At 39.4% G+C, this 14992-nt stretch overlaps 1 protein-coding gene and 1 long non-coding RNA gene across 2 annotated transcripts; one reads left to right on the top strand and one right to left on the bottom strand.

Moving 5' to 3' along the window:
• The first annotated feature begins 1334 nt into the window (after window positions 1–1334).
• On the top strand, window positions 1335–10422 carry LOC117642445. Its single transcript, XM_034380682.1, has 15 exons — window positions 1335–1682; window positions 2155–2274; window positions 2787–2905; window positions 3573–3691; window positions 4050–4153; window positions 4404–4516; window positions 7553–7764; window positions 7847–8029; window positions 8115–8275; window positions 8361–8448; window positions 8547–8744; window positions 8820–8987; window positions 9083–9224; window positions 9310–9458; window positions 9552–10422. Exons 6-15 carry the CDS (start codon window positions 4411–4413, stop codon window positions 9900–9902), a joined length of 1758 nt encoding a protein of 585 aa, XP_034236573.1. The 5' UTR covers window positions 1335–1682; window positions 2155–2274; window positions 2787–2905; window positions 3573–3691; window positions 4050–4153; window positions 4404–4410; the 3' UTR covers window positions 9903–10422.
• Window positions 10423–11517: 1095 nt separating this feature from the next.
• On the bottom strand, window positions 11518–14756 carry LOC117642466. The gene is made up of 4 exons (XR_004587572.1): window positions 14626–14756; window positions 13815–13934; window positions 13184–13302; window positions 11518–12509 (listed from the first exon to the last, which is right to left on the bottom strand). It is a non-coding gene; the product is annotated as an uncharacterized LOC117642466 (long non-coding RNA).
• Between the last annotated feature and the right edge of the window lie 236 nt (window positions 14757–14992).

A 14992-nucleotide genomic window follows, 5' to 3' on the forward strand; every position in this document is an offset into this window, starting at 1 on the left:
TACCATTTGAAACCATCACATGTGAACTATTCTCAAAAAAACCCCAAATATTTGGACGTGGCCTTACCTGACGGCCACCTTTACAGACTTTATAGTAGTTCTTTCGAGAACACTGTCAAGTCCAACGGAGGAAACTGTGAGATCCTACGGAAAATACTGTTAGTTCCCGCGGAGAATATTGATAGGACTACGGAGAATCTTGGCAAACAAAATAACAGAATTTTCCGTATCTTTTTGCTACAGTGGCAGCGGGCGTGTTTGGCAGGACTGCACATCTTTCATTTTGTCACGGGGCTTCTGGCCCACGTGGTACATGGGAGTCGAGGAATGCTCCAACATGAAGAATGCTTTGCACACACTTCTGAGTTAGAGTTACGGGAAGCGAGATGTTCTGACATGAAAGCTCCTTTGATCTGACCTGAAGTGGCTTCGGAGACCGACGCATCCACCGCGCCCATATCCACATGCTGAACTGGCACACGGCAAAACACTGCAAGTCCACTGCCATAGACCACAGCTGGATAACACACTGCACAAAAGACAAATACTACGTAATGCTAAAATAGGGAAGGCACATAAAATACAAACGAACAAAAACACTCAAAAAGAAATGTCATAGGATGATTTTAAAGAGATGATAGGCATATGATCAGAAACTGCAAACTCACAGTACTACTCCTGTTTTATTTTAACGCATGGCTTTATCACGAAATTGAGCGTACACGGTTAGCGCGACTCCTTGAAAAACAAGGACGGTTTGGCCAAAACAAGTAAATATGGAACACTCCAAGGAAGTTCCTTGGAAGTCTGCTCCCATTCCAAGGAAGCTCCCCTGTTTTCCAAGGCCGGTCCCGCGATTTCCAAGGACGGTCCCTTGGTGTGTCGCACGCCGGACAAATTCCAAGGGCCCGCCTTGTTTTGGGAGCGCGCCTCCAAGGGGGCGCCTTGGTAGTTCTGTGCCGGTTCAAGGAGCCGCCCTGGTCTGGTTGTGTCGATCCAAGACGTCGCCTTGTTTGTGCCCGCGAGTCCCAGGAACGTCCTTGCCGGAGCCCGCAAGTCCAAGGAGGCTCCTTGTTTGTGCTCACAAGGCCAAGGGACCTCCTTGATTCTTGCTGCAGCCCCATGGAAAAGCCTTGAAATGATCAGATCACGGCTTCAAGCAAGAGATTTTAAATTAAAATAAACGTCTTGCAAAATCTTCTTGTAGTCCGTTATGTGGGAAAGTTCAAATTTTCGCGCCATTCTCACCAGCGCCACCTTCGCGGTGCGGCGGACATCTGAAATTATTTGAAAGGCTGTGAGGTGGAATGCCATTTCAGTCCACCTGTGCGAGTTTGTGAAGCCGGATGTGTGTGCCGTTGCATCTTTTTGAGTATCCTTCTTCCTTTCCTTTTTGAATCAATCATTTTCGTTTTCCGCCGCGCCTGAAGAAAGATGTAGGGAATATTTGCGACCAAAGAGAAGTACTATCATCGCCTTTGCCTCTCGGTTTCGGGCCTGTTGTGAAATGCCATAACCTCCGTAGGCAACCTTAGCACCTTTGTGTATTTCTTGCTGTCTGTGGCTTATCTCATGCCCTAACAGTAAAACATTCTTACCGTTTAATGCCTGCTTCGCTTTCCATCGTCCGCTTTCAATTCTCTAGCGTTGGCGTACTTGCAAGACCCAAAAATATTGAGAAGGTTTGTTCTTGCCTGCCAGCTGACGCCATCGGCCGTTGGCTTTGAGTCGAAATAAATATCTTTAGTGGTTCGTGTTCTCGTTCGGACAGTGTTTCACTTCGTTTTAGACGCGTTCTGTGTTTTGTTTTCTTAGTACTTTGGTGCTTTTCTTATTGAAATGATACACGCCTTGTTTAATTTTCTCCCGGTTCACACAGCACTCAAGCCTTTGGTCTTGAGCTAGTGAATCAATCTATTAACTATGCCAAAATAACCTTACCTTGAGAGTGTTTGCATTCTGCATGGTGCAGTTTCGCTTGTCACTTCACATCTAATGCACTCTAGCCTTTGGTGTTGAGCCAGGGAATCAATCAATTAAATTTGCCAAAATAACCTTACCTCGAGAGTGTTAGCATTCCGCACTATGCATGTTTTGTCACTTCACATCTAAAGGAATGTCACGCTTTATTTATAATTTTGTACCCTGTTCCAGGTTGTTCGTGTTCTGCTGTCCTGCTCTTCCTGTTTGTTAGCTGGCTTCTAGAAAAGCTGAGTCTGCTTACCTTGGTTAACGTCTTCTCGGCCCAAAGCACCATACTTCAAAGTTGAAATCGTAAGTCTTCCTTCTTAACCGGTTCTTTTGAATAACGGAACTCTGATCCTTGTGGATGTGCGCGTCTTTAAATGTTATTTTTATCAGTCTTCCCACTGCATTGCTTTGCATGGCTGGAGTTTAACAACCTCATATCAAGCACATCAACTTGTGACAGCTTTCATGTTCTTAATTTTACTTCCCTTTCACCTTCATTTGCCAAGTTTCTTTCTCCTTTTTTATACAGAGTTTTTAGCTAGTCAGGCAAGCTCTTTCTTGAGACAGATGTGTTTTACTTTCTTGCTTGTGTCTATCTGGAATGATTTGCCCCTTGTTCTCTTGTCTCTCTCTTCTCAATGTGCATTAACTATTATGATATTTAAATGGTAGCCCTTGTATTGAGCAAGGGAATCAATCGATTTAATTTGACAAAATAACCTGACCCAGATAATGTTTGCACTCTCCACTTTTGCTTGTTGTTTCTTATCAAAGGAAATGTCTGTGTATATTTATAATTTTGTACCCTGTTCCAGGTTGTTCGTGTTTTGGTTCTGCCGCCCTGGTTATGCTGCTTGCTGGCGTGCTCCTGAGTGGCTGTCTCCGCTCATCTTCTTTATCGTCTCCACTCCCTGGTCTTGTTTTGCAATTGTTTGTAAGTTCACCACCCCTGCCTTCTTGACTGGAGCAAACTTTACTCTTTTTTTTTAAATTGGAAGTCTTTCTTCTAAACCTATGTTTTGAATAAGGAAACTCTGTTTCTTGTTGATGTGGATTTTGGATCCAATTCTTTGGATGTTATTTTTATTTTTATGTATCTTCCCACTGCATTCCTTAGCATGGCTAGAGTTCAACATCCTCATATCAAACACATCAACTTGTGACAGGTTTCATGTTTGGATCCTGTTTTCAAACTAACTCTGTGAGCTTTCAAAGCTCTCTATCTAAGTAGAATCAGGGTTTATTATTTTGTCCACTCTCTTAACATAATTTGCCATTCCCTTTCACCTTTATTTGCCAAGTTTCTCTCTTCTTTTTTAAGAGTTTCTAGCTAGTCAGGCAAGCTCTTTCTTGAGACAGATGTGTTTTACTTTCTTGCTTGTGTCTATCTGGAATGATTTGCCCCTTGTTCTCTTGTCTCTCTCTTCTCAATGTGCATTAACTATTATGATATTTAAATGGTAGCCCTTGTATTGAGCAAGGGAATCAATCGATTTAATTTGACAAAATAACCAGATAATGTTTGTAATCTCCATTTTTGCTTGTTGTTTCTTATCAAAGGAAATGTCTGTGTATATTTATAATTTTGTACCCTGTTTCAGGTTGTTCGTGTTTTGGTTCTGCCGCCCTGGTTATGCTGCTTGCTGGCGTGCTTCTGAGTGGCTGTCTCCGCTCATCTTCTTTATCGTCTCCATTCCCTGGTCTTGTTTTGCAATTGTTTGTAAGTTCAACACCACTGCCTTCTTGGCTGGATCAAACTATGCTATACTTTTTTAAAGCCGTGATTTTACTTGTATTAAAATAAATTTATTTTATAAATAAATTTATAAATTTAATAGCCATGCTCACGTAAGGTGACGTTTGTGGTTTGCTTTCTGGCATGTGTCTATCTGGAATGATTCACTCTTTGTTGTTTTGTCTCTCACTTCTCAATGTGCATTTGTATTGAGCAAGGGAATCAATCAACTAAATTTAAAGATATTACCTGACCAGAGAATGTTTGCATTCTCCATTTTTGCTTGTTGTTTCTTATGAAAAGAAATGTCCCTGTATATTTACAATTTTTTACCTTGTTCCAGGTTGTTCGTGCTTTGGTTCTGCGGCCCTGCCTTTGCTGTTTGCTGGCTGGGTTGTGAGGCTCATCTTGGTTACCTTCCCGAATTCTTGGTCTTGTTTTGCAATTGTAAGTTCACCTTCCCTGCCTTCATGACTGGACCAAACCATATTTTACTTTTTCAAAGCTGTAGATTCCCTTGTATGTCATAAATTCAATAATTCTCATTCTCACATATTGTTATACTTTGGGGTGAGACCAATGGGTAATTTTTAATTGGGTCTATCTAAGCAAATGTCTACGAACACTGCCACATGCAACTGCAGTATTGTATGGCATCATGTTAATCTTTTTGGTTGTTTTCCTCTTTTGATTATAGTGTTGTGATGGGTTCACTACCTCAACTGTCCAAAGACAGCTCCGTGGCTGAAGTGCAGGCTTTCCTCTCTGGATATACTAATTTGAAACCAGAGACCTTGGATTGCCTCCGCTGTGAGTATCTAGTTTTTTTTATGTTTGTCTATTGGAAGCTTGAGTTGCTTGTTTTGTGTGCTTTTTAGTTTGCCTTGTGTCTTATTGGTTTTTTTTTTCTTTTAAGACTTTTGGAAGTCTTATTGAGTTCAATTTCTGCTTGGAAATGGATCAATTAGTTTTGTGTCCTGCATGTGGTGCGGAACAACAAAATCTGTTTCATGGGGTTCGGCACCATTTATTGCTTGTCCACGGGATCCGTGTCACTCAAGGCTTACCAGGTGGCTTTGGTTGTGGTATTTGTGGTGGGCGCTTTGCTACTTATCGTGGATGGAAAGACCACACGCAAATTCACCACCTTCCCAATCATGGGGTTGAGGAGAATCATAATCACAACATCAGGAATGAGGACAATGCCAATCAGAATCAAATTAATGCTGACGATGACAATCAAGAGCTTGAGGATTCCTTTGAAAACGACAGTGACAGCAGTGATGGTAGCAGTGATGGTAGCAGTGATTGGGATGGAGATGATGACATGGATGAGTTACATAGACTTCGGAATGGTCCCAGGGGACGAGATGACATGGACAGGTTGGAAAGACTTCCAGACGGCCGCAGGGATGCTAAACATGCTGCAGTTAACATGCTTGTTAATATGAGAAGTGTTCCAGCCATGACACGAGAAGGTGCTAGGAAAGCGGTGGTTGGCGCTGACCTAGTATTGAAGGTGAACAATCTGTCACTGCAGGCAGATGTGGCACAATACCTTAACAATGTTGGGCAGATTGACAGTCCTCAAGGCAGAGCACTTCTGGCAAAATTTGAAGAAAAAAGTCCTTTTGTTGGTCTCAAATCCAAGACTGGCCAAATCTCTGGTATCAAGACCTACTACCAGTATGTTACACCGATCTCTTGTCACATAGAAGAAAGATTAGACCAACGCCTCGAAGATGATGCTGAATATGGGCTGGTGCCTGTTCCTCGAACTTATGAATATGTTTCTATTACTGACATCCTCAAACTGATTGCAAGGAAACCCAGGATAATGGAGTATATAAATAATTTACTTCCATCTCAGGATGGTATGCTCAGGTGCTATACAGATGGTGACCAATTTCGCAGAAGTGCTTTCTTTCAACAATTTCCGCATGCTTTTCAAGTAGCATTGTATTATGATGATGTTGATCCAGCACGCTCTCTAGGGTCTAAAAGTGGCCTTCATTCGTTGGGCAACTTTCAGGTGGAAATTCTCAATATGCCAGCAGTGGATCGGTCCAGTTTGAGTAGCATCCATCCAATTATTTTGGCCAACACTCAGGATTGCAACGGTACTTTTCAAGCTGTACTTCATCGATTTGTTCAAGAAATGCGTATACTGCAGGAGGAAGGTGTGAGGACTTTTACCGATGATGGTTTTGTGGAATTACGAGCCAAATTAGTGGCTGTGAAAGGAGATGCCAAGGCGATTCATGAAGTGCTGGGGTTTTTGGGATGTGGTGCTCGCCACTTTTGCCCCTTATGCATGATAAGCAGGCAAGAACTGCATCAAGGGAATGTAATGTTTGGTGAGAATAGAACACCTGAACTCACTGATTGGCAGCTCCAGCGAGTGGCCCAGAATGACGCTTTCACTACTGAGTGTGGTATCAGGTACAGAACATGTTTGAATGACATTCCTGGTTTTCGTGTGGAAAATAACAGACTATTTGACATTCAACATGATGGCCCAGAAGGTGTGATAATGATGGTTATACGCCTCACCTTGAGGCAGTTCATTTGTGTTGAGGGGTTATTTTCAGTGCAAGAACTCAACCAGAGAATATTTGCTTTTCACTATGGCAAGCAAAATTCCAAAGATAAACCCACCCCAAACTTTTCATTTGATTCCCTTGCACAAGCTCAACATGTGCACAATCAAAAAATGAATTCAGTTCAAACCCTAGTTCTGCTTCGAGCACTTCCATTTTTATTGGATGGCATTGGAGAAGATGGTGCTGGTGTGCCTGAGGAGCATGAGCATCTTCAAATGTTACTGTTGGTTCATCGTATTTATCAAATAGAATTGGCTCCATGTATTCCCAGAAATACTGTCATTCCATACTTGAGAAGACTGCTTCATGTATTCTTTATGAGCTGGTACATTTTGTATCCAGGGGTGGACCCACCAAATAAATTTCACCACCTGATGCACAGTTGGATGAATATGTTGGAAATGGGCCCAATGAAGCCATTTGCATGCTTCAGGAATGAGGGAAAGAATTGCCCTGTGAAAAGACATGTTGCAACATGCAATAATTTTATCAATCCATCTAAAACAGCTATGGAGCAGGTACAAGTTGCACAGGCCAAAGTTTGGGGTACCCAGAGTCCTGACATTGAAAGGGAAGTGAAATTCATCAGGAGGAGGTCTGCTACTGTGAACACTCTGACTGTAGCTGCCCACCTGTATGCATTAGGGTACCAAGCTGATGATGAATTGTTTGTTGCTGATGCTGTAACAGTGAATGGTTTTGAGTATCGTCGAGGGGAGTTTGTAATGTACAGCAAAGCATCTGATAACCCTGATGAATTGCCACGGTTTGGCAGGATTAGGGCTGTCATTGACCCTGAAATCAACGATATGATCCTCCTTAGTCTTCAGTCATGGTGCACCGCAGGATTGGTAGAGCGCTTCAATTCATATTCAATTGTCTTGCCAGAAAATGCGCCTACCCACTTATTCAATGTATCAGACCTTCCCCTTCACCCACCCATCAGCAAATGGAGTGACTATTCCTCTGATGCTACTTACCTTTGTCTCAAATATTTGGTTTTCTGACTATATGGTGAGTTGCATGCTACAAGTACTATTGGGTGTAACTATGTGTTCCTTAACTAGTTTTATCCATAATCGGTAGACGGTTCTGTAATGCATGGTTTTCTGTCAGTCTTTTTTTTTGCTGGTATTTATGTTAATTCTTTCAGCTGCATCCTTGCGTTCTGAATTTCTGCAATTGTGAAACTTACTAGTTCTTTGTTTATTTGACCTGAAGTTTTTTCGTTTCTTTCTTGCAGGCAATGATATTGATGGAGATATGCTGTTGAGCTTTACAGATAAGATTTTGATTGAAAATTTTAGCAAAGATATCAATTATGCTCAAAGGCAAGCATTAATGAAAATTATTGAGAAATTTGGGAACCCCGCTCCTCCTCCTGCTGATAATCTCACTACTGAAGAGGGAGCTTCTGTTACATCTATTGTGGTCACTGACGACTCTGATGATCTTGTATGTTTTGATTTTATTTTATTAATTTATTGAACTTTCTCTTTCAGATATATTGTAATTACAATTTTCTGTTTGCTTTCAGGGGGTTCGTGAGTTGGGAGGATACATTGACGACAATGGTATTCTTTGTTGCAACTCTACTAATGAGGCAATAATGTTTGACATTCACCCATGCATCAGTTCCTCTATCATAAAAAAAAGGAAGAAAAGGGAATCAGATGTTGCTAGTAAGAGTAAAGCTTCCAAAGTGGATGCGTATAGTGTGGTTTGTTCCCTCTCCTCTTTACTCTTATCGAAGTCTGATCTAGCTAGGATTTATTCAAGAATTAATTGATGAAATTTATTTGCAGGAACCCATGGATGTTTTAGGGATCTTGAATGATACAGAGGCTGGCAAAAAGGTTCGGAATTTCATTAAAGAGAAAGGAGGACTAGATGTATCGCATCAGACTTCACTTTTGAACATTCTATTTCGACACGTGACCGTCGGCCGAGAAAGCCCCTTGAAGTAGTAAGTCCTTCAGTTATATCAAGAATTTTAATATCTGATGTTGAAGTGTTCTTACCCTTCTCTCTTTCTTTTGTGGTGCATTTAGCTATCCAGAAAGCCAAGTAAAAATATCTATGGCCAAAGGTATTACAAAGGATTTTCCCGAACTAGCTGATGAAGGGGACTGTCCTTGGGTGAGTAAGAAATTTTTCTCTTTTCGTTTTTTGTATTTTTTGTATTTTCTTTATTCTGCAGTTGCATTTGATTTATTTTAAACTTCCTTATTTGACAGGCATCCTGGCTTCGCATAGTGAAGACAAAGTTTGAGACGGTCCAATCAAAATTACCTCCTGAAAAGAAAAAGAACTCCAAAAGAGTTTCATCTGATAAGTCAAGTAAGGCTAAAGGAAAAGCTGGTCCATCATCTGCTGGTGCCAAAATCACAACAAGTGATAGTCAAATTGAACCTGATGATATAACTAACTCAAAGGTACAGCAATGTGTGTGAAGAAACCTGTGTTTTAAGTGACATGCTCTGTTTCCAATAATTATTTTCAACTTTCAGAAATCTTGGATGCGTGATGCTGTACCAACTAGCAGAAATAAGGACGAAATAAGTAGAGCTTTACATGCAACATACCAGGGGAGACGGAATTGGATATTAAACGAGAGACCAACTTGCACTGACATTTTGGAAGAATACCCACATCTTGCCAGTTACGAAGGAGAAATGGTATTAAAGTCGATTCTGTGCTTATCATTTCCAACTTTTCCTTTATTATTGGTCTTTCTTTGCATTGACACTAATGTCGTTTCTGTTTCTTGCAGATATCAGAAGAATTCTCTCGCATTGAACCATTGGAAGTTGATATTGTACCCAGGTTTAAAAAGATAGCTAATTATATTGTGAAACATTGTTCACTGGTGAAACCTGACATGTTTACTGAAGTCAATGCTTTATTTGACATTGGTACGGTGTTGCAATGGACTTCATCTATCAAGGTTTTTGTGGTTCATTTGCAGTAATCTTATTGCATTTTGTCTTTATTTTGCAGAAGAGCTGCAGGCCCTTGTGCTCCTACCCAAACTTCTGACCCTTACTCTTAACTCCAAAACTGCGCCACAAGATCATTTGGAACATTTCAAATTATTCAAGGAGTCAATTCAGAAATTTCCAAGTAGCGCTTTGTTGCAAATTGTGCCGGTAAGTAAATCTCCACACTTTCGAGTTTCATAGTGAATTGTTTCCAATCTGAGTTCTTCTTAATTCTTCTTCTTAATTTGTTTGTGCTCATAGGAAGGAACAGATGTAGAAAGCTATGACTCAGTGGAAACACGCAAGGATATTCCATCACCAATGTTTCCCTTCCTTCTGTGGACAACTAAAGATCGTCTCTCAGGCAAAATGTATCTTAAAATTGACAAGAAAACATTCCTTGTTGGATCCGTAGACAATGTAAATGCCGGTGAAATTGTAATCAAGGCTATTGCTCTAGCCATGAAGGCGCATTTTGTTTTCAATCTTGCATATCACCCATACATGAGGGCTGTATTCAATTACTTTGAATGCCTTGCTGGTATCAATCAAAATCCTTTGGTCACTGTGTCAAAATTGAATGCTGCTGTAAGAGCTTTAGTTCAGAAGTAGGACTGATTCAAAGAAAGAAATTTTAGACATATAGAATGCTTGATTTAGTAGTTTAAAATTTTCATTCTGTAATATTTTACATGTTATATTTGCTACATTTTAATTTTAAAGTTTAGAACTTTGATTGGTGTTAATTGAAGTCTTAAAGTAAATGTTTCTAAAATTACTGCTGTGAGCCTGTTTTCAAATCTTTATGAGGGCTGTTATCAATTACTTTAAATGCCTGGCTGGTATCAATCAAACTCCATTGGTTAGTGTGTCAAAATTGAATGCTGCTGTAAGAGCTTTAGTTCAGAAGTAGGACTGATTCAAAGAAAGAAATTTTAGACATATAGAATGCTTGATTTAGTAGTTTAAAATTTTCATTCTGTAATATATTACATGTTATATTTGCTACATATTAATTTTAAAGTTTAGAACTTTGATTGGTGTTAATTGAAGTCTTGAAGTGAATGTTTCTAAAATTGCTGCTGTGAGCCTGTTTTCAAATCTTTATGAAGGCTGTTATCAATTACTTTGAATGCCTGGCTGGTATCAATCAAACTCCATTGGTTAGTGTGTCAAAATTGAATGCTGCTGTAAGAGCTTTAGTTCAAAAGTAAGGCTGATTTAAACAAAGGAATTTTGAACATAAAGAATGCTTGATTTAGTAGTTTAACATTTTCATTCTGTAATATTTTACATGTTATATTTGCTACATTTTAATTTTAAAGTTTAGAACTTTGATTGGTGTTAATTGAAGTCTTAAAGTAAATGTTTCTAAAATTACTGCTGTGAGCCTGTTTTCAAATCTTTATGAGGGCTGTTATCAATTACTTTGAATGCCTGGCTGGTATCAATCAAACTCCATTGGTTAGTGTGTCAAAATTGAATGCTGCTGTAAGAGCTTTAGTTCAGAAGTAGGACTGATTCAAAGAAAGAAATTTTAGACATATAGAATGCTTGATTTAGTCGTTTAAAATTTTCATTCTGTAATATATTATATGTTATATTTGCTGTTATGTATTTATCTATATAAAGATGTAGAATGTTTGATTTATTTGCTTGAAATTATCATTTAATTATTTTTGTTTGGTGTTAATTGAAGTCACCAAGTGACTGTTTCTCAAATTGCTGTCAGCCTTGTTTCCATGGTTATGTTTCTATACACTTTATGTATATATTATGTTAGTGTTGTTAGTACAGAAGAAACAAATGACTTTTGATAGTGAACTTTGAATAAATCATTATGTTCCTTCCCTCCTCTACGTGCAATGAATTTTACTGTGATATGTATGTATGTGGCAAAGTGCGAATGACTTGATAGGGTAGGAGTTCTAAGAACATGGCCAGCGGAAGGCTTTGGGAAAAGTAGTCCATTTTAACCCTAGTTCATGATGGTACTTGACCAACAGAAGTAACTGTTTCATTTCTGTTGACTAGCCTTACTGACTCCTAAGTAAAAACAGTGCACGGATGAAATCAAATTATCAAATGTTTGCATTCTTAGCTAAGTTGTGCAACACACAATGCATACTTAAGATTTATCATATGAGGAATAGAGGAATTTCCAACCTAGTACATCAGCATTAATAACACATCGAAAAAACGCATTTATTTAACAAAATTTCTCCTATCTATAACTCAACTAAGCATAATTATGAATCAAAGTGTTCAATATGGAAAGAAGAATTACACAATGATAACAACATTAGTTCCGATTTTGCCCCCAAAATACAAAGCAAGACACGAACAAAAGATCAACAATATTCCTACATCTAAAAAACATTTCACATCACACACCACGCATACATGTAGAAAACAAAGAAATACTATTGCACAGAATTTTCAGAACCATCTCCCACATCACTCGTACAGCACTAACAGCAAAAAATCATGAACTAAGAGTGGGGCGACCACATCACAGGTCCCACCAAACAAGTCCCACCAAGCACACACAACACACTCGATATAAGCCAGGATATTTACAAACACCTAGCAGTACTTAATGATAGGAGACAATACTTGACTAGAAGCCCAGGTCACGAAATAAAATAAACAATACCAAAGGGCAACAAAATACTAGACTTAGCTAACAAACACAACAGCACACAGTTATTGCTCAGTTTCTAAAATGTGAAAAATATATAGAATAAAAATTCAAAAATAATAGGAAAGCGCCTCTCACATCATCACTTTCAAATACAAAAAAACAGAACCCCAACCGCCTTCCATCCTCAGCTGATATGGAATTGGTCGCTCTCAGAAGAGACCCCATCACAACACAATAATCAAAAGAGGAAAACAACCACAGAGATTAACTCGATGCCATTCAATACTGCAGTTCCATGCGGCAGTGTTCGTTGACATTTGCTTGGAAAGACCCAATTAAAAATTACCCATTGCTCTCACCCCAAAACATAACAGTATGTAAGCATGGGAATTATTAAATTTATCACATACAAGGGAATTTACAGCTTTGAAATAGAAAAGTATAGTTTGGTCCAGTCAAGAAGGCAGGGAGGGTGAACTTACAATTACTAAACAAGACCAAGAATTCGGAACGGTAAACAAGATGAGCCTCACAAGCCAGCCAGCAAACAGCCGCAGAACCAAAACACGAACAACCTGAAACAGGGTACAAAATTATAAATATACACAGACATTTCCTTTGATAAGAAACAACAAGCAAAAGTGGAGAATACAAACATTATCTGGGTCAGGTTATTTTGTCAAATTAAATCGATTGATTCCCTTGCTCAATACAAGGGCTACCATTTAAATATCATAATAGTTAATGCACATTGAGAAGAGAGAGACAAGAGAACAAGGGGCAAATCATTCCAGATAGACACAAGCAAGAAAGTAAAACACATCTGTCTCAAGAAAGAGCTTGCCTGACTAGCTAGAAACTCTTAAAAAAGAAGAGAGAAACTTGGCAAATAAAGGTGAAAGGGAATGGCAAATTATGTTAAGAGAGTGGACAAAATAATAAACCCTGATTCTACTTAGATAGAGAGCTTTGAAAGCTCACAGAGTTAGTTTGAAAACAGGATCCAAACATGAAACCTGTCACAAGTTGATGTGTTTGATATGAGGATGTTGAACTCTAGCCATGCTAAGGAATGCAGTGGGAAGATACATAAAAATAAAAATAACATCCAAAGAATTGGATCCAAAATCCACATCAACAAGAAACAGAGTTTCCTTATTCAAAACATAGGTCTAGAAGAAAGACTTCCAATTTAAAAAAAAAAGAGTAAAGTTTGCTCCAGTCAAGAAGGCAGGGGTGGTGAACTTACAAACAATTGCAAAACAAGACCAGGGAGTGGAGACGATAAAGAAGATGAGCGGAGACAGCCACTCAGGAGCACGCCAGCAAGCAGCATAACCAGGGCGGCAGAACCAAAACACGAACAACCTGGAACAGGGTACAAAATTATAAATATACACAGACATTTCCTTTGATAAGAAACAACAAGCAAAAGTGGAGAGTGCAAACATTATCTGGGTCAGGTTATTTTGTCAAATTAAATCGATTGATTCCCTTGCTCAATACAAGGGCTACCATTTAAATATCATAATAGTTAATGCAAATTGAGAAGAGAGAGACAAGAGTACAAGGGGCAAATCATTCCAGATAGACACAAGCAAGAAAGTAAAACACATCTATTTAAAGAAAGAGCTTGACTGACTAGATAAAAACTCTGTATAAAAAAGGAGAAAGAAACTTGGCAAATGAAGGTGAAAGGGAAGTAAAATTAAGAACATGAAAGCTGTCACAAGTTGATGTGCTTGATATGAGGTTGTTAAACTCCAGCCATGCAAAGCAATGCAGTGGGAAGACTGATAAAAATAACATTTAAAGACGCGCACATCCACAAGGATCAGAGTTCCGTTATTCAAAAGAACCGGTTAAGAAGGAAGACTTACGATTTCAACTTTGAAGTATGGTGCTTTGGGCCGAGAAGACGTTAACCAAGGTAAGCAGACTCAGCTTTTCTAGAAGCCAGCTAACAAACAGGAAGAGCAGGACAGCAGAACACGAACAACCTGGAACAGGGTACAAAATTATAAATAAAGCGTGACATTCCTTTAGATGTGAAGTGACAAAACATGCATAGTGCGGAATGCTAACACTCTCGAGGTAAGGTTATTTTGGCAAATTTAATTGATTGATTCCCTGGCTCAACACCAAAGGCTAGAGTGCATTAGATGTGAAGTGACAAGCGAAACTGCACCATGCAGAATGCAAACACTCTCAAGGTAAGGTTATTTTGGCATAGTTAATAGATTGATTCACTAGCTCAAGACCAAAGGCTTGAGTGCTGTGTGAACCGGGAGAAAATTAAACAAGGCGTGTATCATTTCAATAAGAAAAGCACCAAAGTACTAAGAAAACAAAACACAGAACGCGTCTAAAACGAAGTGAAACACTGTCCGAACGAGAACACGAACCACTAAAGATATTTATTTCGACTCAAAGCCAACGGCCGATGGCGTCAGCTGGCAGGCAAGAACAAACCTTCTCAATATTTTTGGGTCTTGCAAGTACGCCAACGCTAGAGAATTGAAAGCGGACGATGGAAAGCGAAGCAGGCATTAAACGGTAAGAATGTTTTACTGTTAGGGCATGAGATAAGCCACAGACAGCAAGAAATACACAAAGGTGCTAAGGTTGCCTACGGAGGTTATGGCATTTCACAACAGGCCCGAAACCGAGAGGCAAAGGCGATGATAGTACTTCTCTTTGGTCGCAAATATTCCCTACATCTTTCTTCAGGCGCGGCGGAAAACGAAAATGATTGATTCAAAAAGGAAAGGAAGAAGGATACTCAAAAAGATGCAACGGCACACACATCCGGCTTCACAAACTCGCACAGGTGGACTGAAATGGCATTCCACCTCACAGCCTTTCAAATAATTTCAGATGTCCGCCGCACCGCGAAGGTGGCGCTGGTGAGAATGGCGCGAAAATTTGAACTTTCCCACATAACGGACTACAAGAAGATTTTGCAAGACGTTTATTTTAATTTAAAATCTCTTGCTTGAAGCCGTGATCTGATCATTTCAAGACTTTTCCATGGGGCTGCAGCAAGAATCAAGGAGGT

The sequence above is a fragment of the Thrips palmi genome, unplaced genomic scaffold, assembly GCF_012932325.1.
Source record: "Thrips palmi isolate BJ-2018 unplaced genomic scaffold, TpBJ-2018v1 HiC_scaffold_16, whole genome shotgun sequence".
Taxonomy (NCBI): Eukaryota; Metazoa; Arthropoda; class Insecta; order Thysanoptera; family Thripidae; genus Thrips; species Thrips palmi.